This window comes from Dipteris shenzhenensis, chromosome 33 (assembly GCF_047967505.1).
Source record: "Dipteris shenzhenensis isolate YYH24624 ecotype China chromosome 33, Dip_SZ_1.0, whole genome shotgun sequence".
Lineage (NCBI taxonomy): Eukaryota > Viridiplantae > Streptophyta > Polypodiopsida > Gleicheniales > Dipteridaceae > Dipteris > Dipteris shenzhenensis.
In genome coordinates, this window is record NC_141628.1 from 32,210,983 (window position 1) to 32,237,830 (window position 26,848).

At 44.8% G+C, this 26,848-nt stretch overlaps 1 protein-coding gene across 5 annotated transcripts; it reads left to right on the forward strand.

The window, feature by feature from the left end:
* Positions 1–5,726: 5,726 nt before the first annotated feature.
* Positions 5,727–26,463, forward strand: LOC147879979 (uncharacterized). Of its 5 annotated transcripts, none has more exons than XM_087371988.1 (4): positions 5,727–5,742; positions 5,853–5,957; positions 25,318–25,527; positions 26,067–26,463. In XM_087371988.1, the coding sequence occupies exons 2-3, from the start codon at positions 5,905–5,907 to the stop codon at positions 25,520–25,522; spliced, it is 258 nt and encodes an 85-aa protein (XP_087228114.1). In that variant the 5' UTR covers positions 5,727–5,742; positions 5,853–5,904; the 3' UTR covers positions 25,523–25,527; positions 26,067–26,463. The 5 variants fall into 5 exon arrangements, 4 of the variants coding, with proteins under 4 accessions (XP_087228114.1, XP_087228115.1, XP_087228112.1 ...); XM_087371989.1 differs by lacking the exon at positions 26,067–26,463 and adding an exon at positions 25,775–25,890; XM_087371986.1 differs by lacking the exon at positions 26,067–26,463 and having other exon boundaries at positions 25,318–25,890.
* Positions 26,464–26,848: the final 385 nt, after the last annotated feature.

Here is a 26,848-nt window from a genome sequence, read left to right on the forward strand (position 1 = left end):
TACCAAAAAAATTTCAAAAAAATTTACAGCCTCCAAACTGACTTCTAGCCCCACCCAAGTTGCCCCATCTACATGAGTACTAGCTCCAAGAGCTCTGACGACTCCCTTAGTGACCTTTTAACTTTTTGCCATTTACTACTCCTATGGCCCTATGGAGTCCAACAAGCTCTTCCATGCAGAGACACCAAGGCTTGCCACCCCTTCTACTAGCCTCTCCACCCCATCCAACACCCCCTCTATAGTTGCAACCCCTCACACCTCTTCCCTTTCTACCCCATCAGTCACTCTCCCCATCTCTTTGCCTCTCCTAGACCTAATCACTAATGAAGAACTAACAATAGAAACTGAGGACCATCCTCAGCCTCAAGACTTTGTTTAAGACTCTACCTCCAAACTAACAAAGAAGAGAAAAGTGATGCCAACCACTCCCCTTGACATAGAGCATTCTATTACGATAGCAAAAACGACCCCATAGGGCCACTAATGGCTTAATGCATTGGAAGGCCTAACAATCCACTCCTCCTTCCACTACAAGTTGAATTTAGACTTCTGCCTCCTTTACAATAGCTATCAATGCTATCAAGCATGCCATGATCAAGAGGTGAAGCAATACTTGGAAGCCGTTGGGCTCACGCCCCTAGTTGATCACCCTCCCTACTATCTCGATCTAAACTTAGTCACCCAGTTTGTGGACAATTATGACCACACGACCAAGATTACATTTTTGATGGATGATTAGAGCATCACCCACATTTCTAGTTGAGCATTGCTGCAATCAAGGCAGTTTTTGGATTCATAATGATGACAGAGCCCTTCATCAAGGTACGGAATCTAGAGAAAAATCTGGCCCCATTGGTGGATTGGGACAGTCGTCGCCACAACGGAGGCATTCCCTTTGATGAATGTCACCTTTTGAATGAAGGTCCAACCCTATATTCTCTTTCTACTCCCTACACTCTCACTTCAACCTCTTGGGCCTAATTGGCTCCAAGGAAAAATTCTAGCGCTACTTCATTGCATCCCATTGTCAAAATGTGGCAATGTTGAACAATGTGGTTAACAACCTCACATGGAGTGGGACGCCCAACAAAACAACCTTAGGACTACAAGATATAGCATCTTCTTGTGGAGATGTGCACGCACCTACATTGAGTAGGGCATGAGGATCATAGTCAAACCTGAGGTGAGAGAAAAAGACTGTCAATAGTGTATCACTTTCTTCTATTTCTAATAAACAAGATAGAGCATCTTCTTGTTGAGATGTGCACACACCTACATTGAGTTGGCCATGGAATCATAGTCAAAGCTGAGGTGAGAGAAAAAGACTGTCAATAGTGTCCCGCTTTCTTCCATTTCTAATATAACAAAATTGATATAGAAGACCAATCCCTAAATATGGATTACCTAGTTTCGTATGATCCCAAGTAGTTGAATCCTTCTTTGATCTATCATCTTCACTTGAAAGGGTGCTTGGATCCAATGTGGATAATCACATTTAATTGTACATGACAACTGGACAACTGGACAAGATTGCCTACAATGTAATATCCCAAGAAGAAGGGCTAAGTTGACCCACACAATCCCCTCCCCCTTCTCTCTCTCTCTCTCTCTCTCTCTCTCTCTCATGTGTTTGGATTGGAGTAAATGTGGTAGCCACTCCAATTGGAAACATAATTTTTTCCTTAGCAAAGATCTTCTTCATTTCAAAATTGAGCTACCTAGTGGATGTTTGTCTATTGGTCTCAAGGCATGTAATAGGGTGGAAAAGAACAATGAAAGAATAATTCTATTAGAAGGCATACATAATGCACCATTAGTCATAATTGTTTAGTGTTGTGAATACTATCTTGACAATACATTAATATGCAATCCACCATGAGTTGTAATTGCTAGTGTTGATTAGTGCTTGATTGATCTTACAAGGAAGGAAGAAATAAGTAAGTCACCCAAAAGAATTGTGAAAGAAGATTTTTATTCATTGATCTAAACCCATACATAATGCACCATCAATTGTAGTTGCTAATGTCTACTGGTGTGAGTGGTGTGTGTGAATACATCTCTAATACATCTTAAGGGATAGATTGATCTGCAAGGTCCGACTACAGAACAGAGAACATGAGCTAGGAAAACTCCTCTCCTCTGTCGAACACCCTAACTATGTCTCCCCCTAAACTCTCCTCTACCACCCCTATCCTAGTACCTTGACTCACCCTTTAGTATATAGTCCTATTTCACTCTTTCTCCCCTACCTTACCCTTTAACCCAACCCCAACCCACTATCTCTCTCCCACCTCGTGATTGTCTCTCTCTGCGTCTCTCTCTACTATCTCACGACCCCCCCCATGACTCTCTCTCTCCCCTTCACTCTCTCTCCCACCGTGCAACTATCTCTCTCCCCCTCACTCTCTATCCCCACAACTGTCTCTCATACCTTATCCCTTCATTTCCTTACCTCTCGACTATCTGCCGTTGGTTTACCCGTGACAATACTTAATAAACCACCACCCACCCTTCTTTCCATTCATTCATGCCTTTGACGATCTCCTTTCTCCTCAGCCGCAAACTTGCTCTATGAATTTGCAGCTCGGTCCTATGAATTTGTTGGCTCTACCATTATATAGCCCAAGTGATTTCTATGCTTGCCTCTACATTGTACTACCCCATTTCATTGCGGCAACATGGACTCACATGCATGAATTATGTACTCTATTTTTTCAATCCACTTTCCTTATATTTCTTTAATAAAAGCCTCCCCCCCCCCCCCCTATTTCCCACTCGATTCATGGGTCCATTCTTTTTTTCATGCTAATGCATATTTATAACCTTAATGGCTCTATTGTTTGAACCTCCCTATTATTTTTTTAAAATATCAGCCTCACAAATTTATGCTCCCACCTATTGGCCTCACAAATTTACGCTTCCACCTATCAGCCTCACTAATTTACCCTCTCCCCCCCCCTTTTCCTAATTCCACCTCTTATCACTCCTTATAACTAATACCCTCTTGATTTCTATATAACTAACTCCTTCTTGCTTACTAATCTTTACCCCACCTCACCCTTTATTTAATTCTTTGATTACAAATTTTTAATTTCTCTAACTCGATCTCTCCCTCTAACCCTCCTTAATGTCACTAATATCTAAAAAGTATTTCCCCCCTCCTTTCAATTAAATTCGTATAATTCCCCTCTCTAATTCTTTGATTTCCTAACCTATCGGCCTCACAAAGTTACTTTTCCCCCCCTCCTCTTTCATTCTTATAACCCTTCTTTTACTTGTAATCCCTCCTCATCCCTTAATTTATTTTCTCTTCTCTTGACTTTTACTTCTAACCCACCTAATAAACTAACATCTTTTGTAATCTAACCCTTTATAATACACTCTTCCCTCAAGCACATGTACACTCATAGTTTTGCACCAAGCTTTATAAGTTCATAGTTAAGCTTTTATTTTTAATTGTGACTCCAATAACAAGGGAGGGGTGTTTACGACACCTATCTTCCCAACTAAGGTTAAGTTGGCTCTTACCATGCTTTCTTGTTGGATGGTGGTAGGTGTATAGACTCCCCTCTTCAAAAAAAGTGATGGTTGCGATGACTTATCAAAGCATACTTTGTTTGTATAGTCATGCATTCTACAAACCTACACATACCGTTTCCACATTTCAGACGATAGGAAACATGACCCTTATTTGTGCAGTATGCTTTTCTACTGCATTGGGAATGGTTGAAAAAGGGAAATCCCCTTGCAAAAAATATAAAACAACATTGGGTGTGGTCAGATGGTGCTACCCTTGGTTCAAATCCTTGACTGGTCTAGACATGATGTGGAATTTCATTGGGTCTAGCCATGGCAAGGGAGAACATGATGGATGTGGTGTTGTTATTAAGCAAGATCTATTTAAATACCAATTAACATGCCCTCAAGAATAACTCAATGATTCCCATGATGCTGTAACATGGCTTACAGCCAACCTCTCTACAGGCGCGCATTCAACATACAATAAACAAAGCCTTAAGAATAGTGTAGTACATAGAGTGTTCCATGAAGTGAAAGTGGATGAAGTGCAAATGAGAAGCCGGCACGTTTGTGAGAAAATTAAAGGAGTTCGTGGTTTGCATAGCATATGGGGCTTTTCAAACAACCGGACTTATTAAAACAAGAAAACTTTCTTATTTCTACAGTGCGTGCATCATAGGGGATCACGACGATTGTGAGAACATTACAACTGTGGACATGATAGCGAGTTTAAGTTTCCCCTCTATGTTCAGATGGAGTGATAAACAATGGAGAGAAAAACAATGACTCACCACAGTTTGGGGAGAGTTTCAATGACCTCACTAACTGTCTGGAAGAGGGGGATAACTTTGCAATTGTCACATAGTTGAGAAAACATCACTTCAGTCACTTTGGAAATATTATAATATTGCATATATATATATACATATACATATATTATTATCTATGTGTGTGTGTGTGTGTGTGTGTGTGTGTGTGTGTGTGTGTGTATCCTAACAACTGCACTTACATTGAGAAATATGAATTTGTGCTCCTCTCAGTTTTTTGTAATATTTCAGAGGTTTCCATTACCAAATTTGTTTTCATTTCACTATGAAAATGGGGTTTTGTTGAGACTTCAAACACACACACTCTCTCTATCTCTCACTCACACACACATATGTTGAATAATAAAAGTTAAACCAATATATTTTCTTGTATACACATAAAGTCATGTGCTGGGTAGCGAATTAGTCGTCTCTTCTAATGCATAATCTTGACTATCATCATTCAGTGAGCTCAAAAGGCAATACTATTGTTAATCTAATCATAGTCTAGATCACAATATCTTACCATTTGCAATAATGGTGATTTCCATGTTATCAAAGTTTTAAAGAAATAATTTTTGAGCTCATACAAGGAATTCTCTATTCATGCTTTTTGTTGGGTCATAATTCCCAATCACCAGTACTGACTAGGTAATAAAAGCATTACCCTTGATATTTACCATGAGAATCTGGTAGCGATGAATCATTTCATGTCCATGACTTTATTTGTTATATAATCGTGTTGTTAAAAAAAAGATTTAGCTTGTATAATCGTGTTGTTATGTGTCCCACTACAAAAGAAACCTATGAAATCTCAAATTCATTTAATAAATTTAGAATAAATGAAATGAAAATTTTATAACAAAGTCTACTATCTTTACTATATATAATCGACGTTATTCTCTCTCTAGAACTCGATGCACTCTCTCTACACATATCACAATCACAAAGACGATTTTACCCTTCTACAAGAATGTTAAATCTTTACTATATTTAATTGACGTTGTTCTCTCTCCAGAACTCGATGCGCTTTCTCTAGAACGTGTGACATTCACAAAGCTCCAAAATTGAGGTGTTAAAAATTTGAAGAAACAATGCAAGAAGTGGCGCAAAAACACGATCCCACCACTCTCATCCATTTTTAAATTCTCGAGAAGCATCTGGCAAATTCTGGAGAAGGTACGGTGGTGACACAAGAACGTGCAATGCACACGGGTTTGTGGTTTGCTTCCAGGTCCGATGCTTCCAAGAACTAGGTACAATCATGTTGTGCCGAAGCAATGTGCAGGTCGCCTACTAGTTAGTTACAAGATTGCGAGGTGGATAAAAGCTACGTCACTCACGGATGGTGATTGCTCGCCCACGGTCGAGATGCATTCAGTCTATGAAAACCCCTAACTCTTTATCATGTCCCCCTACTACGTTTACACCCTTAACTCTCTATCATGTCCCCCTGCTAATTTGACATTATTGACTTTCTATCCTGTCCCTCTATCTAGTCTATAAACAACCTTAATCTTAACTCTCACTACTTTTACATGTGATAAAAGCAGATTGGCGCACCTTCGACGTCGTCACCATGTATCGTTTTCATCGACGATTACCCATTCCGCTGGTCTTGGGCGTTATTGGGTACGTCTGCTTTTCCTTACACCATTGTAGATTTTAAGGAACGGCTGTAGGAATGAGGACATGTCCACAACGTAGAGAAACTCAGATCTGCCTTAGAGCAGCCAACGGAACCGCAAAATTAGACTTCACAAGGTGTGGGCTGCAGGCATGAGTATCCGCTACAAAACGCCAGCTGAGTAGTAGACCGATCCTGTGCAAAGGGAAGCCTTATCTTGATGCCATCATAAACAACATGATGCATCTCTTGTTTCATCTTTTCATATGAACACCTTAGGGGTGCTGCTTGTCTCGCACGCTTTGCAAAGAGGCTTCTATGGGAGGCTTGAAGCTTCCTAGAGCAGGCCTAACTGGAACAGACAGACCACCCACCAGGTCATTGGCATGGTCGGCCCCAAATCCAGCATATGCGAACCTATAAATAGGTGCCCCTTGCCAGCTATACGCTGTACTCATGGACAGCCAAAAACTGCCCAATCAGGTCATCTATGCACAGGCCTATGCATTAGCTGGACAGCCAAAAACTGCCCAATCAGGTCATCTATGCACAGGCCTATGCATTAGCTGGACAGCCAAAAACTGCCCAATCAGGTCATCGATGCACAGTCCTATGCATTAGCTTGTGCAGCCTCCCCTACCCTTCGTCCACACCCTAGTCGTTTACCCATTGTCCTTCTTATATGGCCTGTCATAGGTAGGGCTATGAAGACATCTATACCACCTCTCAGTGACCTGTCTGGGCTCCACGTTCACATATCTGCTCTTTAAGAAGAGCCCTCATGAATTGGTTGGAGGCGTTTTCTGCAGTAGGCCAGTAGACCAACTCAAATTACTCATCCATTATGATCTTTTTTATGAATGTGCCAAACCTCAATGGACTCAATCCGAAATGAAACACCAAGTTCTCCACAATGACCATTGTGTCGTGCACGGTCCTCTGAGCCTGGCAAACTCAGACATTGAACTCACATAATTCTTCTTTGTTGAAGAATAGTGATGGTTGTTTCTTGCTCTTCCATGAGATGGCCCTCAACTCTAGTAAGAAATTAAACCTCGAAGGAGGATACAACCCCAACCTCTAGTGCTGTTGGAATCACAACACCCCCCAGATGTGGTACCTTATCACATACCCGCATTTATCTCTGACATGTATGCAAACCTATGTGCTATCAAATAGTGAGTCAACCAGGTTTGATTACTAGTGAGATCAAGTCATCCACTGATTGACCATTCTCTTGTCCCCCTCTAAAACTAGGAATATGTAGGTATTCCACACTCTACGAGTGAGACACATCCTCTAATGTAGTGAGCAATCCTCCAATACCGAGCTCTTGGGGCCTTTTCCAGCTTATACATTGCCTTGTAAAGTATGCACACTCTTCCTCTGATCTAGGTTAGAAAACTCTGCTCTACATAGATCTTCTCCATTCAGGATCCATCTGTCTTTGAGATCTCCTAGCTGGTCTTCATTGAGAACCCCTGACGTTGCATCCAACTGTCTTTGAGATCTCCAAGCTCCTATGGAGCTGTACTCAGGAATGTCAAAGAGCCTTGATTCCTGTAGAGTCGTCTTCATGGCATCCTTTTTCGCAAATAGCTCCCCCATAAGTCTTCAGTTGATTCCACCATTTGAATTGTCAATTTCATGGACAAGGGAGCCTTTGGGGGGGCCTCTCAAATGAGTTCTTTGATTGAGAGTTAAAATCATCTTGTCTTTTGCACCAAAATTTTCTTATAGGAGGCATCAACAAATGACTGTGGAGTGAAGTCACAAGTCAAAGAAGAGCTACCATGGCACCTGGCAATGTGTTTTCACTCTGAGATCAAGTATTAGCTATTAGCTTCTAGTTTTGAGCTTTGTTTAGTTTAATATAGTACTCTGCAACAAAGGGTCTTAGTGAGCCCTTTGGCTCAGACCACAGTGCACAGTGGTTTGTATGAGTATGAGTTACTTTGATATGGTACTTTGTCTCATAGGCCTGCGAGGAATGCCAAAGACGGTAATACATCTTTCTTTCTTTCTTTCTCCCTCTCCCTCTCCCTCTCCTCTCCCTCCCTCCCTCCTACCATGTTATGAATTCACCGGTCACTGACATCAGGTCGCTACCATCAAAAATCAATTTACTGAGCTAAATTTTAGCCTAAGCAGCATTTAAATGGCTTTATAAACAATAACACTTTTAGTAGGATGGCCAAATGTTGCCACGTGGCATCCTAGGGCAGCCATGCCATAAACATAGAGATATTTTGTCCAGGCCTATACCTATAAATGGGGGCCCTGTTGTATCGTGTACTCATCTCACATCTCATTCTTGGAATGCAATCTAATGAACATCCATTTACAGCTGAGCCCCATTTTGCTCAAGGCTGAACTAGGATCTCCACTCCTAGACTAGGAATCTTCCTCCCAGCTTGTTGCTTGTGCAGCTTCTCAAGCCACAGATTCCCTCAAAGTTTCCAGGTACTTTCCTAATGATTTGCTAATGCTCTCCTTACGCTACTAGCTGCTACGTTACGTTCTCCACAGTCCTTCAAAAGCCACGGAACCATTGTATGCTTGTTCTCCAAGGTCCAACAAAGAAACATCTTTACCACTCCTCACAACCGTTAGGAAAATACACCCCCATGAGGCTTCTTCTCTAACACCCCCCCCAAAAGCTGAATGGGGAAGAAGCACAGAGTTATGCTAACCCAACTCTCTTTTGAAGGGCTTCACCCTCCATTCTTAAAGGACCTGAGGACAGACCATATCTCCAAGACATCTACTGAATCTACAGATGGAAGTGAGAAAGTGTGTAGTCCTTGATGGTTACCTCAAAGTCACCTTCCCACCAGTATTGATTTCCATTGGCCTGCACTGATGGCAAGCAATGGCAGAAACCGTTCCCAAAAAAGGCTTCATTACTAAGCACAATCTAGCAGATCGCAGCTAATTTAAGAGATTAACAGTTACCTATAACAGCTATTAATCAAGGAATTTTGCAATGACGATAAATCAAGGAATTTTGCAACGACAACTTGAGGCTTTGATTCAGGAGGTCAACCGGATCACACGGATGTAAAGAAATTGTGAGATCTGATAACATTGAAAATTTGCCCTGTTTACAAACTGACACGTGGCATATAGAGATTGAGTAACTTTTGGCGACCAAATTTTGCACAAAGGTGTGCCCTAGCATCAAGAGCTAGTGCTCCAAGTTTCAAGTGAAATGAACATGGTTTACTCACATTTTCCTTCTCTGATACCAGTGAAATAGAACTGGTTCTAACTATGGCTAGCCCTAACTAGTTTAGCCTAGTTAGACAATCCTAAGCTAGTCCTTTTCAAGCCCTAGGGTAGAAATGAATATTTCTAAACATAAAGAACTTGCCTAGGCTAGATTCATTCCACTTAGAAACACGGAATACAATGCTGAAGTAAGAGAAAATACAATGCTGAAATGAACAGGGGAGTACTTTTTAGAATCAGAGAGAGTGGCAGAGAGAGACTTTTACTGTTAGAATCCAATTTGGCATTATAACAGTGTATTGATTATAAGCTGAGTAGAAACGAGCCATCCATACCTTTTCTAGGAATTAGGGCAGGCTGTTTTATAACTTTGCTTATGGGATAATACCCTAAAACCCAGAATACAATGCTGAAGTAAGAGAAAGTACAATGCTGAAATGAACAGGGGAGTACTTTTTAGAATCAGAGAGAGTGGCAGAGACAGAGAGTAATTCAGGGGCTGGACCCACAACAGAACTTGCACAAGAACAAGAAAAACAAATTCCGTATTGAATTCAGATGGAGCTAGGAGCTCTTACTGTTAGAACTTAGAATCCAATATGGCATTATAACAGTGTATTGATCATAAGCTGAGTAGAAAGGAGGCATCCATGCCTTTTCTAGGAATTAGGGCAGGCTGTTTTATAACTTTGCTTATGGGATAATACCCTAAAACTGCCACGTGGCATCATTCTAGCATCCTATACTACAAAGCACGAAGTACGAAGCCAATTAAAAAGCCACTAACTAACCCCCTTTGTTAGAAGACGGAGGTCATGCTAGCTATTACTTTATTGGCAGTGGCCTTGGAAATCACCAAGTGTCCAAAGAAAAACATTTGGAGGTCCCACCCTGAAGGGGGCTACATACATTATCTTTGTCCTCAATGGAGATGTTGTATCTGGCTTACTATTAGGGTTATGGCTTAGCTAGAGATGGTTGTCTCGTTGGACATGGCTATGTCTGGTTGTGGAAACAGAGGGAAGCTGCATCCTTCATGGTTGCACAATGCATACTTGCCAACAAACTCATTTGCATGTAAACGTTTGATAAGATGTGCTTGCAAACCTGCAATTCTTTTAGAATGTAAATTTGGGGCTTAGCTGAGAATTGGCCAGAGATTCATGAATTCCATACTCTGCTTGGCGAACTCCCCCACTTGGAGTATGGTACTTACGTATTGCATTTGTTGATGTTCTGCAATCCTAAAACCTTTAAACTCGAGATTTCTTTCTAATCATACTTAGGATTTAGCCATCTTGGTCATATGGGAGTTATTATTTTTACTGCCCACGTTTGTTTCAACTAGGGTCAGCATGCAAACATGTGAGAAGTGCGGCGGATCTGGACAGGAATGGAGGGGGGGGGGGAGAGAGAAGAAGAAGAAGAAGAATGTATTACCGTCCTCTGGGGGCCGAGAAACCGACCCATGGGACCCATGAAAATCACAATACAAGTGTCTCCCTTCTTTTATGGAAGGGGTAGGAAAACAACTATTCTGAAATACATTGAGTAATACAACATTCCCGATATTGAAGAATCTTGGCAATAAAATTGCCCAGAGTGGCTATATGGGTATGTGAAAGCAAGCTTGCGAGGGTGTCGTGTTCCTTTGTAATGTTGTTAAAGTCCCTCCTTATGCATGCATATCGTGGGCATGTAAGGAGGACATGTGCCTCTGTCTCTACTTGTTCTTGGTCACATAACTTGCAAAATCTTTGTTCCCTTGAGACATCTCCCCAAGCACCTTTCTCTACCTCCAAAGTGTGTGATCGGGTGCGGATGAGTGCAATACTTCTTCTTGCATTTGCAGGTATGGGTATAGTTATGTACTTTTGTGCATTATCTTCCTCCTTGGAGTAGGTGTCCCAATAGATGGGATTGATATGTGTACAATAGTACTCATACTTAGCCCTTTTCTCAGCTGATTGCCATTTTTGTTGCAATATTCCCAACAAAGCTTTATGAAATGCCTTCTCATCCATTTCCCCGGATGACATCTCAAGGTAGGATGTTACTCTCCATCTTTGGAACCATCTTTGAATGTCTTGCCACCAACCAGATGATAACATCTTGCTTTTGTTTGTCTTTTGAGGCCTTTTACTTGCTTCCCATGCTTTCATTGGTAATCTCTGCCACCCCATGTTCTTGACCTTCTTCACATATTTGAAAACTCTTCGTAGTGCTCTCAGTTCAATGGGCCTTGTACCAGTCTCAATAAGCATGATTGAGTACGGTGTAGTAATTTTGACTCCTAGATGCCGTCTTAGAAATGATTTCTGTATTTTTTCAATATCATTCCATTTTGATGCTGAGATGCTTCCTCCCCATACTTCTACTGCATATAGCACTGTTTGCACCACATATGCATCAAATAGAATCCGTTTGATGCTCCATCTCTTAGTGTCACTATTTCTGCAGTCATTTTCAAAATGATAATACTTTCCCCACCCAGCATCTATCCTTCTATGGACACAATCATTCCATCTATGATTTGCTGGCACATCTATTCCCAAGTATTTGAATGTGTTTACCCTCTCAATTTCCTGCTCATTGAACATAATACTTGGGGTGTTTGCAGGCTGCTTTGTTTTTACTATCATCATTTTAGTTTTGGTGGCATTTACCATGAGTCCACTCTCTGCACAGAGCTTGTGTAGAATGGGCATCATCCTCTGCATACTTTCTGCTGTGTATGAGAAAAAGACAACATCATCTGCATATAACAACAGAGAGAGAGAGAGAGAGAGAGAGAGCAAACCTCACACACAAAAAACTGAGAAGGAGAGGAGGAAACACAAGAGACTGCAAGGGATCTCAAGACAAAACCCCTGTACGGTGGGGAAAACCTCTGCTGTATAGATAGGCACAACTGCTCCACAAGAGATGAGATACAAGTGGGGGGGCGGGGGGGGGGGCGCGCTATGTATAGGCAGTCACCCCCTCTCTAGCAGGCTGGTTGTGGGCCGACCCCTGCTGTAGGTGGGCCGACCCCTATGGTAGGTGGGCCGTGCTGGAATGGTCACCTTCCCATCTGTAAGCCCCCATATGAGGAGAGCATGGGGGGGGTGAACCTAGGCAGAAAAGATAAGGGAGGGGGCTGCCACATGGGCAGCACCACACAAGGAAAGGACAACACATCAGCCTGTCAAAGGCGCCTCAAGGGCTGTCTGTATGGGCTGGAACAGGCCCCGAATAGTGGCGGACAGGTGGCGCAACTGTACGGCTGCATGGCGGGGGTCTATGGGCAGGCATAAGGCCTGCAAACAGGCCTGCAATAGGCGCAGGAATGGGCAAAGGCAGCAGCCCAAAAGGGGCTGCGAAAGGCCCTTATAAAGGGCTGGTTGGACCAGCCAACCAGGTTGGCCAGCAAACAGACTGGTCGGCCAGTCTGGTCGGCCAGGATGAGGCTGGCTGGTTGGTCCATTCAAGGGGGCCTTGTGCCCTATAAAAGGAGGGCTTCCATGCCCTCATTCCACATCACGTGGAGCAGCCCTCAGGACAGCAGACAGGAGCAGCAAAGGGGGAGCCTTAGGCCTAGCCTTAGGCCTACATTCAGGAGGACAAGGTGACCTAGAAGAAGCTGCAGACTGAGCTAGAGTGGCTGCCCACCTAGGCTGGCTTCCGGACAGCAAGGTGGAAGGGATCTAGACAGAGAGTCTACATATGCTGGAGGTGGAGCACGCGGGCTCAGAGATCTAGAAGTGCCAGGCTTGTAGTAGAAGGACCTTTTGGTATTGTATCCTGTCCTAGTTTCTGGACGGACAGAAAGATAAAGTGTTGCTTCTGTATTTGTCTCTGAGCATTGTCTATTTACTGGCTTGCACATCTATGCACATAAGTTAAGAAGTTTGTGATTCCGCACCCCACACCACACTGTGTGAGCTCTTGGGCATTACTTTCAGTCTTCCGCTGTGCGTACCCTCTGTTGGACAGGCCGACCCCCTCTACAGCCTTATGAGGAGGCTGCACACTGCCCTATAGAAGAGCTCCCCTCCTACCCTATGGGGGCCTGCACACAGTCCTATAGAAAGACTCCCCTCCTGCCCTATGTGGGCTGACCCCCTCATCCTGCCACGCAGCTTACAGCGGCTGACCCCCTGCCACACAACCCTCGGCTGAGGGCTCCACTAGGCCGACCTCGTCCTGCCCTGGTATGGACTGCCAAGCAGCCACAAAAGGGGGCTGACCCCTCCTCTCCTGCCAATAGACAGACCAGCAAGACAAGGTGGCCAACCATCAGATCAGCCCACCTCAGCCTATGAGAGGCCTCCACAGGGGCAGCTCTCCAGCTCCAGGGGCAGGCACACAGGCCCCCAACACTGCCCAGAAATATGCGCTGAGCAGGGGCTGACATGTGGCAACCAACAGGCCCGGAGGGACCCTCAGATGGGGCCTCCACAGTGGCCAGCTCACGAGGGGCGGGCACACCCACAACAAAGGCCCTCACTCAGCCTAACCTAACCTCTCATGGGGCAGGCACACCCACAAGCAAGGCCCTCTCTCTCTACCATTGAGATCAGGAGATGTTGACTGTGCACACCCACAAGCAAGGCCCTCTCTCTCTACCATTGACATCAGGAGATGTTGACCTCCAACAGACACTTGCTGCAACTATGGCTGAGGGGCTGAAGATGCTCATAAACGAGCTTCTGGAGAGGCCACTGCTGAAGGCTGAGGGTTGGAGCTGCATTTGCTGAGGCAGATGCAGAATACAACGAATGCAGGCCCCTTTTCCAGGCTGAGGGCTCGCTAGAGGGGCTGGCCAACTGCCGGCAAACCTATCGTAAACTCACCGGAGGTCGACCTAGGGACTGTGGGAACTGTGCTGGACTTGCACCTGTTTGACGTTTGTAGCTGCTGCAGCCTGCCCTTGCTGATGAGTCATGACTAGGGATGATATCGGCACATCTGTGCTACCTATGCAGCATGCTGATGTGGCTGCTGCCCGTTGCTGCTGACGCAATCTGCCCACGTAGCATAGCAAATTTGTCCTCGCATGTTTGTTGCCATGGGCAAAGATGTCCATGTGCTTGTAGCATGCCCGTGACATATGCTTTTTGTAAGAGTTTTGACCAAGAAAAGGATGAAGGCAGAATTCGACGACTAGGAAATTGTCAGTTGAAAGATTCAAGCAAGGTCGCTGCACAACGAACTGAAGAGGGAGGCATTTACAAGATCACAGCTTTGCCAACCAGTGCATCACTCCAGGTTGAGGCATGATAACAAGTGCATCAGCTACAGCAAATGCATCATCCAAAGATCAAGTACATCAACTACAGCGATTACAGGTATGGCAAACTCGTCCTAGTGGATACTAGTAAATGTGCATGTCACCTTCCCACCAGCATTCTTTCAATCGAAGTTGATTTGCCCTAATTTTGAGGCAAGATGCCTTTTTGCCAGGTGCAATGGACAGACATGCCTAATTCTAACAGATTTTCTGCAATCCTGAGATTTCTCTACTTTTTCCTTTGCTGATTCTCAATTGATCTAGTGTATGTACTAAGCTTGGGGATATTTTGAATTTGGAGCTGAATCTGGGCCTAGAAGCTGAGTTTTGAATTTTCAAGAAACTGCCATGATCTACATATATTTTGCTTCAACTCCAGCTTTGACAACATAAACTGAAATGCAATTGCTGTTAGAAGGGAAATGTGAAGTTTGATTTCAATAAGGACCAAAATCCCTTGCTGAGAGGCGCAATTGTCATATTCTCATAATCTCAGCTCATTCCCGGCAACTTTGGGAAACTACAGTTTTATTCTCTGCTTATGTTCTATAGAATCCAATACATGCCCAAAATTTTGGGGAATTATTGAATTGAGTGTTCAAAGGGAGAAAATCGTTGAACTCTGGTCTTTTCTGCGTTTCTAAATCCCTTAAAAGAACCCTGGAAACTAGTACAGAAGGTAGGCTCATTGGAAGGATGGAAGGTGAGGTAATTGACATTTTGGGGTTGGAATCTACTGCAGCAGAACAGGCTGAAGGGGCAAGTAGAAGTAAAGAGCCTGAAGAATCAGGGTTCTGTGGAAGCCATCCATCAAGAACAAATGCAATCAATGTAGGAGCAATTAATTCGAAGTTGTTTGGGCCCTATAGTCCAAGAATTCAAGGAGCTAACTAATGAAGTGAAGCTCAACAATGGGAGAATGGACCAAAGGCTGCAAAAACTATTTGCCTCTATGAATGAAGGGTTTGATCATATCAAGAGCAGCCAAATTCAAGAAGGAAAAAGACCCATAGTGACTGATTTTGAAGCAGGTCCTGTCTCAGATGATGATCCTGAACATGTGATTGACCTGAGGATTGATGGCTTCAGCTAGGAAGGCTCACTATAAGTTTGAAGAGAGAGTTCATAAAGCAGAAGAACTTTCACATGGAGCACCTCAGATTGGTAAAAGTCATGAAACTGAAGTGTTATGTCAGAGATTTAATGAATACAAAGGATTGTCTGTTGATCTCAGATCAGTATTCACATTTCAGCAATATGTTCAGGTTGTTAGACCCTCATAATCCTACTATAGGGCAGTGAAGTCAAGGATAAAATTATCCTATCCAAGTTCAAAGGGGAGACTAGCTCACCCAGTGAGCGGGTAGATGGGATAAACAATCTGGAAGAACGAAGGAGATGTTTTAGACTTTCTCTCTTCTCTGGTCTGCAAGCGGTATGATTTGACTCAGCAAGAAACAATAAAGAATTATATCCAATAGTTTTGGAAAATAGCTTTGTTCATCTATGGCATTGATGACAGAAGTAGAATGCCCAAATTTATCCATGGACTGCATCATTATATTGCCCAGATGTGGCAGCTCAGGCCCTTATGGATGAAAGGAAAAAGAAGAATTTGTGCTACTTATGTGGTGAAAAGTGGACCCCGGAGCACCACAGTGTATGAAAGGCTAAGGCAAGGGCAAAAGTCGGCATGGTAATCGAGGTTGATGATGATCTACCCTCTGATGATCTGCTGGCAGATTCGGAATTTCATGATTGTGAGAATGATGGCAAAGATGATGATGAAGTCCTTGTGAAGTTTCGGCCAAGTTGCGGCCTGCTGGTATTGTGATAATTCTTTCTATCTTAACTGGTGCATTGCCCTATCAGCTAGATTTAGATTTAGATGCTCGTTGGGGAGAGACTAAAATGAAAACGTTTAGACTTCACAAGCAGTTGTAGCTTGATTGAAGAGATTTTGGACTACCTTTTGATTAGCCTTCTCCTTTAGTGCTAGCCTTCGTCATGGCTGAGTCTGCCCCTCACCTCCAGAGTGCCGACAAAAACTCAGTATGAAGACTTTGTATAAATGGATGCTCAAGTATGTGTGGGTGTGTGGATTTGTATGTGTGAGAGCATATTTTCATACTATGGTCTACACCCACTATTGGGCGCTGATGACATTAGTGGGGATGTCATAGTAGCTAGTCCTTGCTATGCATGATGGAGTTTATGGTTTTCAACCTTGTGAGTGACTATCATGAGATTGAAACTGCACTATGTTGTGTTTTTAAAGGATGAGTTTGGGAATGTTCTTGGATTCATCTAGGTATATCCTTCAAGGATCCCAAAAAGAGACTACCTTTCCATTTGACCCAAGTGATTCTGCATGGGAGAGCTCCATGATCAATCGAGATTACCAATCCAATTACCCAAAAGTATGCCAACAATGCAATGCTGAAATCGTTGATGAATATGTGGATGTTGGCAAAAGATTCAGAAGGTAACTCTTGTGTAGAGGATGATGAAGTGTTTTGGGAAACTCAATCTATCTTATACAGCATCTCTGTAGAGGCTATAATGGGCTTTAGCGGTGCCCAAACTTTGAGATTGAAGGGGATGATCAATGGCAAACCTATTTACATTTTGGTTGATAGTGGAAGCACTCATAACTTCATCAACTCCAAATCTGTCTAAGCTGTGAGATTGAACCCATCTACATTGGATCATGGGCTAAAGTTGAATTGGCCAATGGGGAGCACTCCATCAGAAAACAATGTTGCCAATGTGAGAATTGCAGTTGAGGGGCCGTATATATAGGTTCCCCCCTTGCCCTAGAAACTTGACTTGAGGGGGGAGATCTGGCCGACCAAGGGGGCCGACCCAGGGTGGGTCTACGTGACCTGCTAGTCGGAGCAAATGGCCAGGGGCAGGGGCTTGGTTGACCCCCCAACCAAGGCACCACCGAGGTGCCATCAAGGTGGCCTGGTGGCAGCCATAGAAAGGGCTCTGTGGTGGGCAAAACAGCCCCACACCCCTCTGGTATGGTCCGCTGGCAAACCCCGCAACAACAGCAACACGGCCTAGTATGGGCATGGGGGCGGGTGAAAACAGCCCTGCACCTCCGCACTAACCTTGTATAGTCCTGGACTGAGCAGCCCCCACAGCTATCCCCCTCTACCTCTCCTGGGCAGGCAAAACCCACAAGCAAAGCCCTCACTCAGCCTCTCATGGTCGGGCAGACCCACAACCAAGGCCCTCACACTCTGATACAGGAGATGTCACCTGTAACACCCGCTCTCAGCTCCTGGATCATGGATCATCCTGAGGGAGTTAGAATGGTCTCCAAGCAGTTGCTGCGCCAAGGGCTTGCTGAGGAGGTCTGCCTTGTTGTCCTCCGTCTTGTAGTAGATGAGCTCAATCACATCATCAAGCACCTTCTCCCGGACATAACGGTATTGGATCTCAATATGTTCTTGCCAGTGCCCTCCATTACTTTCTTCCCGAGGGATACAACCATGAGCCTCTTATTTCTTACTGTAAGTAGTAAATCTGCTCATGTGGAAGTGGATCTGTGCCAATCCTTCGCTATATTGGCCTTCATAAACCCCTTTGCTAGAACTAACCCCCAAGCTGGGCTAGGGGCTCAACCCAGCTCGGGGTGATAAGGATTGTGAAAAAGATGAAGAGGCGGTGCTGCTCCTCTTGTGGTGGCAAGTGTGGAGGCGGCTGGGTGTGCCTCCTCCTCCTCCTGTTATGCGCTGCTAAGACAGGTCAAGGGAAGGGGCTGGGCTTGGGATGGGCTACAACAGGAGGAACAGACGGGGGCTACAAGGAGGGCTATGAAGGGTACAGACGGGAGCTATGGGATGGGCTACAATGGGAGGTGCAGACGGAAGGCTACGGGGGGAGTAGACGGAAGGCGATGGGCTACAACGGGTGGTGCAAACGGGGGCTGCGGGAGGGCTACAAAGGGTATAGACGGGAGCTATGGGACGGGCCACGACGAGAGAGAGAGAGAGAGAGAGAGAGAGAGAGAGAGAGAGCAAACTACTCACAAGACTGAACTGGAAATTAGAGAGAAAACAAAAAGGATCTCAAGAGGAAAGCGCTCCATTGCTGGGGGAAAACCTCTACTCCAATGTGCCCTAGATGCTGAACACAGAGATGAGGACAATGAGGGAGAGGGCCCTTATATATAGGGTCCCCCCTTGCCCTAGAACACTGATAGGAGGGGGGAGATCTAGACCCGCTGGAGCAAATGACCAGGGTTGGGGGCCTGGTTGCCCCCCCAACCAAGGTGGCTTGGTGGCAGCTATAGAAAGGGACCACGGGCGGGCAAAACAGCCCCGTACCCCTCTGGTATGGTCCGTGGCAGATGTGGCAGCAACACGGCCTGGTATGGGAATGGGGCCGGGTGAAAACAGCCCTGCACCCCTCCGTATTCCCCTCCATGCAGTCCTGGATGGAGCAGCCTCCACAGCTATCCCCCTCTACCACAAGCAAGGCCCTCACTCAACCTCTCATGGGTGGGTAGACCCACGACCAAGGCCCTCACTCTACGATATAGGAGATGTCACCTCTAACAGCCAAGCCACTCAAATAAAACTTTCTTAAGACTATACCCTTATTGGAGATCTACTTGTTCTAGATATGGGGCCTATTACATTGTATTGGGCTGTGAATGGCTGAGGACCTTAGGAGAGTTCTCTATGGACTTGGACAAGATGTATATAAAGTTTCTGCATTTTGGAAAAAATAATCACACTTACGGACAAGATGTAGATGAAGTTTCTGCATTCTGGAAAAAAAGATCACACTTACTGTTTGGAAAGGTCACCTCCCCATTGGTAAGCCCCCCAAATGACGAGAGCATGGGGGAGGTAGACCAAGGCCTGAAGGGGCTGTCACATGGGCAGCACAAAGCCAAAGAAGGGACTGCGGGCAGGTGTGTGCCATGCAACAAGGTGGCGGGACAGTTGTACCTCTGGTACGGCTGCAGTACAGCAGGTGGCGGGACAGCACAAGAGCCTGGCAGAGGCACAAAAGGTGGCGGGACAGGCAAGGACCTGTACAGACAGGTACGGCCTCTATATGGCAGCATGGTGGGTGTCTACAGGCAGGGATACGACCTGCAAGCAGAGCTGGCACATGACTCAGCAAAGGGCTGCAACCAACCAGGCCAGTCGGCCCATTTAGGGCTGGCTGGCCGGTCAGTTTGAAGGGGCCATGTGCCCTATAAAAGGAGAGGCCCCGGGCTTCATTTTGTATCCAGCAGTTCAGCAGAAGTGGGCAGACAGGAGAAGCCAGCAAGTCTCACACTGGAGGTGAAGGTGAGCCAGAGATGTGCTGCAGACTCAGTTCACAGGGCTGAACCTTAGGCTGTCTATGAGGGCAGCAAGAAGCTGAGATCTGGACGGAGAGTCTACATATGCTCAAGGTGGAGCACGCGGGCTCAAGTCTAGAGATATCTAGCAGATAGTAGAAGTACGTTGTGGTAACATCAAAGGACCACGCTCTGGTAGGACTTTGGATCTCTCTCTCTTTTGTTGTGTCCATAGTTTTGGACGGAAGTATATTGTTTTGGTAGCTTCTATATCTGGCTGGATTATTGTCTATTGATGAGTCTACACATCTATTTGATGCACATAAGTTAAAGAAGTTTGTGATTCCACACCCCACACACATTGTGTGAGCTCCTGGGCTGTCCTATCAGTCTTTTGCTGTGCATACCCTCTGTTGATCCATTTCTAACATGGTATCAGAGTCCAAGTAGGAGGCTCACAGGTGTGGGAGCCTGAAGGCAGGAATCTTCCTGAAGGACGACCCTGATTCAGAAGCTCTTGGGAATCGACTTCCACGACTGGAGGACAGTGCCCTTGCGAGGAGGGTGACTCAGGTTCAGTCAAGTGCGTAAGGAGTTCTGGTCAACAGAAGGTTGAGTTTTCTCGATTTTGCTGTGGTTTAGCAGCAGAGATGTCGACTTCAGAAGCCTCTTCAGCCCCTTCTCTCCCTTCCTCCTCCCTTAGATTTATTTCTTTCACCATCCCTAACTTTGGAGAGTCTAGGAAACTGGATGGGACAAATTATCCTATCTGGAAGGTGAAGATCCGGAGTCATTTAGTGGCTCAGAAGCTATGGAAACTGACAACAGGAGTGGAGGTGAAGCCGGAGGATATGGTGGACAACAAGGGGGAGATACTGACACCAGTAGATGGAGAGAAGCTCGAAGCTTGGGAAGACAGAGATGCCCATGCCCTGGCATTGATCATAGGGACTATGGCGGACTCTGTGCTTCCTCACATTTAGATGACCGACACGTCAGTAGAGGCATGGGCCATTCTAAACGAGAGAGATAACACATCACGGATCTTGCTTCTTCAATATTAGCTCTACGGCTTGGATATGGATGAGGGAGATTTTGTACATGGCCACTTGACGAAGGTCAAGGTGGTAAGGGATCAACTAGCATCGGTTGGTCAAAAGGTGGACTCGTGCCAGTTGGCTTGAATGGTGCTGAGGAGGCTACCTCGGAGTTTCAAAAGCTTCGTTACGACTGTGACAACAGGACAGAGGATCAAATCTATGACTTTTGAGGAGTTGGGTCCATTACTGCTCCAAGAAGAAGCTAAGGAGAAGCTCTACAACAACGACAAATATGACAAGGCATTGCTGGCAAAGGATTATGTTGGCAAAGGAAAGGGCAAGCCTAGCGGCAGGTCCAAGAAGGATGACTCTAATGACAAGGACACTTTCAAGAAGAAGCAGAAGAAGTGCTTTTATTACGACACGCCAGGCCATTTTGCGAAGGATTGCAAAAAAAAGACGGGGGATCAAAAAAACAAGGAGGAGTCGACTCAAATTTAGAGGGTGTCACAAAAGCCAAAGCTAATGTGGTAAGATGTGGGCCGACGGGGAGTGAGAAACCTTTGTGAAGGTGAAGGACAGCATGGAGTGCTTGGAATCTTCCAGGTGCGTGGCTGTTGATACTGACACAAGGATGGATTCCATGAAGTGCCCTAGGGTTTCATGTTCAGATGGATGGTGTACTTCAGAAGGGGATAGTATAGGATTGCACAGGTTTTGGGTATGTGCCTCGATGAGGTGCATGGTTTGCTTTCAGAGCAAGCACACAGGAAGTACGACAATCTGGTATGTACTTGATGTTCTTAATTTGAGCCTTTACAGCATGCATGCTGTGGAGAGAATATGCTCTTCATATGTCTCAGGTAATGCCAGATTGGAAGGACATGAAGGGGCTGCCACATGGGCAGCACATGGGCTTCCATGTGGGCAGCACACAGACAAAACATAGGCTGCCACATGGGCAGCACAAAGCCATGGAACCCAGGTGCCAAGGAAGGGACTGTGGGCAGGTGTGTGCCCTGCAACAAGGTGGCGGGACAGTTGTACCTTTGGTACGGCTGCAGCAGCAGGTGGCTGGACAGCACAAGAGCCTGGCAAAGGCGCAAAAGGTGGCGGGACAGGCAAGGACCTGTACAGACAGGTACGGCCTCTATATGGTAACTCTACAGGCAGGGATAAGACCTACAAGCAGAGCTGGCACATGACGCAGCAAAGGGCTGCAACCAACCTGGCCAGTTGGCCCATTTAGGGCTGGCTGGTCGGTCAGTTTGAAGGGGCCTTGTGCCCTATAAAAGGAGAGGCCCCGAGCCTTGTTTTGTATCCAGCAGTTCAGCAGGAGTGGGCAGACAGGAGCAGCCAGCAAGTCTCTGTCTCGGGCCTCAACACTGGAGGTGAGGTGAGCCAGAGGTGTGCTGCAGACTCAGTTTACAGGGCTGAACCTTAGGCTGTCTATCAGGGCAGCAAGAAGCTGAGATCTGGACGGAGAGTCTACATACGCTCGAGGTGGAGCACGCGGGCTCAAGTCTAAAGATATCCGGCAAATAGTAGAAGTACATTGTGGTAAGATCAAAGGACCACGCTCTAGTGGGACTTTGAACTCTATCTCTCTTTTGTTGTGTCCATAGTTTTGGATGGAGATATATTGTTTTGGTAGCTTCTATATCTGGCTGGTTTATTGTCTATTGATGAGTCTACACATCTATTTGATGCACATAAGTTAAAGAAGTTTGTGATTCCACACCCCACACACACTGTGTGAGCTCTTGGGCTATTCTATCAGTCTTCCGCTATGCGTACTCTCTGTTGGTCCATTTCTAACACTTACGGCCTTCAAACCTTCTAAGTTGACAGTGATACACATCCAGAAAATTCGCAAGGGACCTAAGGGGGATATTGTGGACTCTATGCTGTACACTTAGCTAAAACAAAGGACAGCAATGGTCTATTGGTGGAGGATGAGGATATGTAGGAGTTGCTGCACAAGTTTACTGATGTTTTTGCTGATCTTCCTCATCACTTACCTCCCAGGGAACACATTTAGTACATTCCAGGGAGATCATTGGTTTCAAGGACCATGTACTCGAACAAATCCAATGGATATCTACTCAGCTGATGCAATAATCATCCTTGCTGTTTGGAGATGATCCAGTACCATGTCATTCTTCTCACTGTTTCCCTTCATTGTTCCAGACAGTGACTTCTCAGAATTTGAGGACAAATTCGTTTTGGGTGGGGAGGACTGTAACAAAGGGGTTTATTTTTAAATTGGCTTTGTACTTTGTATTTTGTACTATAGGCTGCCAAAATGATGCCATGTGGCAATTTTGGGGTATTATCCCTGAAGGGGAGTTGTAAAACGGCCTGCCCTAATTCCTTTAAAAGGCATGGCTGTCTCATTTGTACTCTGGCTTATGATCAATACAGTGTTATAATGCCAAGTTGGATTCTAACAACAAGAGCTCCTAGCTCCCGCTGAATTCAATAAGGACTTAACCTTTCCTGTCCTTGTGCAGCCCCTCGCAAGTTCTGTTTTAAGTCCAGCCCCTGACTTACTCACACTCACTCTCTCTCTTTCCAATTCTAAAAGATACTGCCCTGTTCATTTCAGCATTGTACTTTGGACAAAACTTCTGATTTCATAAGCTGTCCTTGTGTGACTGTTACTGATCGAATTTCTGTTCTAACTCAGATTTGCATCTCCAAAGGTCACTTTTAAAGAATGCTTACATGTTTTGCAGGGACATATGAGAGAGAGAGAGAGAGAGAAAGAGAGAGAGAGAGAATGTAAAATGAAAGTGGAGCTCTAACAGCAGCTTCAAATGGCTCTATACTTAGCCCCACATACATGTGTGTGTGTGTGTGTGTGTGTGTGTGAAGAAAGAAACAAAGAAAGATATATTAACATCCGCAGGGGGCCTCGCGGGCCTATGGGACAAAGTATGGAATCAAGTAACTCATACAGACCACTGTGGGCCGGGGCAAAAGGCTCACTAAGGCCCTTGCTGAGTACTAAAATGCTATACTAGTACAAAATAGCAAAATAGCATGAGGGTGGCATGAAAATATCAAGTGCTCAAAGCTAGAGTCCCAAGTGCATGAATTGGCTCCACGTATCCAGGCTCCGTGGTGGCTCTCTGATGAGATGCAAAGAGCTCACGTATCCACATATGTTGGGCTGTCTCCCATGGTGGTGGAGGGTGTGGTCTCCTCGATCTCTAAATCCGATGGGCTATGTCAAGGGTGACGCCTCGCCTCGGTCGATCTCCCCTGAGGAGAGCTGAAATAGGTCGAACCTCGATCGTGTGTGCTTTGGTCACCTGTTGCGTCCTATACGGTCTCTGTGTCCCTCGTCCAACAATGATGTGTCAGCTCTCTCCACCGATCCATACTTCTCTCATGTCGGCTAGCTCCTCCTCCTCTACCCCAGAGTGCCCTGGAGCTGAGTCAAATGCATAGAAATCCGTGACTTGTCTCTGTGCTCGGTCTACCTCAGTGTCTTATGGTGCAGTGGTCCCATCATGCTGCTCTCTAATATGTCCTAGTAGCGTCTCTCTATGTCGTCCCATCTCCATCAGGTACAACCCAATACAGACCGGTCCTAGAAGTGGATCAGTCGTGAGAGAGAGAGAGCCTGATTTTCTAATGCTTGTTTTTGCAAGCTTTTCTGGCTATTCGGGATCCATCCACAAAGACCAAATTTTCTCTCTTCTACACTTGGGTTCAATATTGGGGACTCTGCACTCTATGGAAAGACATAAATCATAGATTTTTTTGAGATTCCTCCTTTTCTATGATTCACTATTTCTGGATGTCCCTTAGACAATCTTTCTATGATTGTTTGTGTGTTTGACAGATAGATTCCACTATTTACTTGTCATATATTCAGATCTTCTGATGTTTAAGTGCAAGTTCTCTCTTTGGGAGCTGCCTCTCATAACATCATACTTTTCCATAGATGTTATGCTTCTTCAGAGACTGTCTCACTTGTTTTGGCATCGTCCGTGCTCTCGTGAGTTTTTTTATTTGCTTCGACAGCACCTGCGAGCGAGATTTCCATCTGTTCCATTTGGGAAGTTCTTCTGGCTATTTGGGTTTCATCCATCCAGACCGGAGTTTCATCTTTTCTTCGTTTGGGTTCGCTACTGGGCACTATGGACTTTATGGACATATAGGAATTGTAAAGTCTTTGGTGATCCTACTCTCTCTCTGTTTGGCTTTTTTAGGCGTTCTCTGCAGCAATCTTTCTTTGATTGCTTGCAGACCCACTGCATAGATCATGAGGTCTTTTTGGCATACACGGAAATTTTCAGTTGATGTAATTGTAGCACCTTTTTTTGAGGTTGCTACTCATATAATATAATCAATCAAAGATTTCACCCAAAAAAAATGTGTGTGTGTGTGTGTGTGTGTGTGTGAGAGAGAGAGAGAGAGAGAGAAAGAGACTCTACACCACTGCATAAAGGAATATGCTCGGAACTCATATGCAGGATGGATTATTTTTATTCATGATGTAGAATTGGAGTGATCTCTGGTAGATACATTTTTGGGCCACCTCTTGAAGAATATTGGGCTCAAAAGGCTTCAGAGGCTCAGCAGACAAGCACTAAGGAACCTGACTCTGAGCTGCAACAGAACAGTCAAAGGCAACATGTGGCAAGAGGTGCTTCTGAACATGATGCAAATATGGTAACCACCATAAGCGAACAGCAGGAAGAATGAGGCAGGTATAGCAAGCTCTGGAATCTGGGACTCTATGTAAACAAGCTCTGCAATCTGGGACTCTGTGTACCCATTTCAAAATATTTGATTTGTGCATATCGCACAGTTGGAGGCGAAACCTGGTCTTCAATTTGCTTCAACTTCAATGCAAGGTCCTAATTTCCTATAGTGGTAGGAGGTTTTTTGGTTGAGGGCTGACTTTTATCTAGAGGTTTCAACACTAAAGAGCCGAAGCTTTTGTTCTGCTCCCAGGAAGTTTTCAATATGGACCTGTACCACAGGCTTATTTCTGGGACACATAAGACTCTCAGTATTCCTTTGGTCATCAGAGAAGTACATGTTGTCTCTGAATTGGTCTGGTTGATAAACATTTTCTGTGTATGCCCATGATACTTTGTGCATTGTTTTCTGAGAACTGGGTAGTCCCATTTCAAGGGAGGGATGAGATAGGGAACATGATGGTATGTGCAGTCTTTTTCCCATAGGAACATGCTCAAAATAAGTTTCGTGCACTAATGTAGCACCTTGGTGTAACTGGTTGCAGAGTGCAGAGCTTGACAACAATATTTAAAGCTGGAAAAGTATAGTTGTGAAATAAAATGGTTAAAACAAAAAGTGCAAAGAAAAATTGCACCTTATTTGAGGGTCAGTGAGCAGCGCTCTACTTCATAAAGGCATAGTCAAAATATAATAAAACTAGCACCACTCTTAAGTGACATGTACTCCCTTTCATAAAGGCGTAATCAAAATACAATTTAACTAGCACCACTCTTAAGTGACATACTCCCAACTCTTATATGTCATGTAATTGGGGCCTTGCCAAAAGTGTCTTAGCCCATGCACACCTTTAAGGACTTTCCTCATTTAGAGGTGTGGATGGGTTACTTGTACTATGTCCTAGTTGTTTGAAATTGTACTCTCATGGTTACAGATTTTAGTTTGTCTAGGTTTATTTTGATTGTTGTCTTTCTATGACATGGCTAGAGTCTCTCGTTAGATTTCTTGTCCCCCTATTGAATGTACTTTTCTTCATGTTTGGTTGGGCAATGAGCATTCTCCTTTCCATTTCCTCCTTGTTTGCATTTTGTTTCCCTTTTTCAATTGTGCCATTGTTCTAGCCATGAGCTTTGTGATTTTCCGCTTCCTAATTGCTTGAATTTTGTTCCCTGTAGTTTTTTACATTAATCCCACAAGTTGGATGATCTTCACACTCAAATACTATGGCTAGGACAACTAGAACTATGTGTTGTGTTGTTTTCTTGATGTAGAGTTATAGAACTACGATGAAACCCATTTGAAGAAAATGAAGGCATTCCATGACTATGG

Excerpts from the sequence above, each read along its gene's own strand:
- LOC147879979 (XM_087371988.1), top strand. The coding sequence starts at position 5,905 with ATGTATCGTTTTCATCGACGATTACCCATTCCGCTGGTCTTGGGCGTT. Across the intron at positions 5,958-25,317 it reads CTGGTCTTGGGCGTTATTGG|AATTGGAGTGATCTCTGGTA; the intron begins GTACGTCTGCTT and ends TTCATGATGTAG.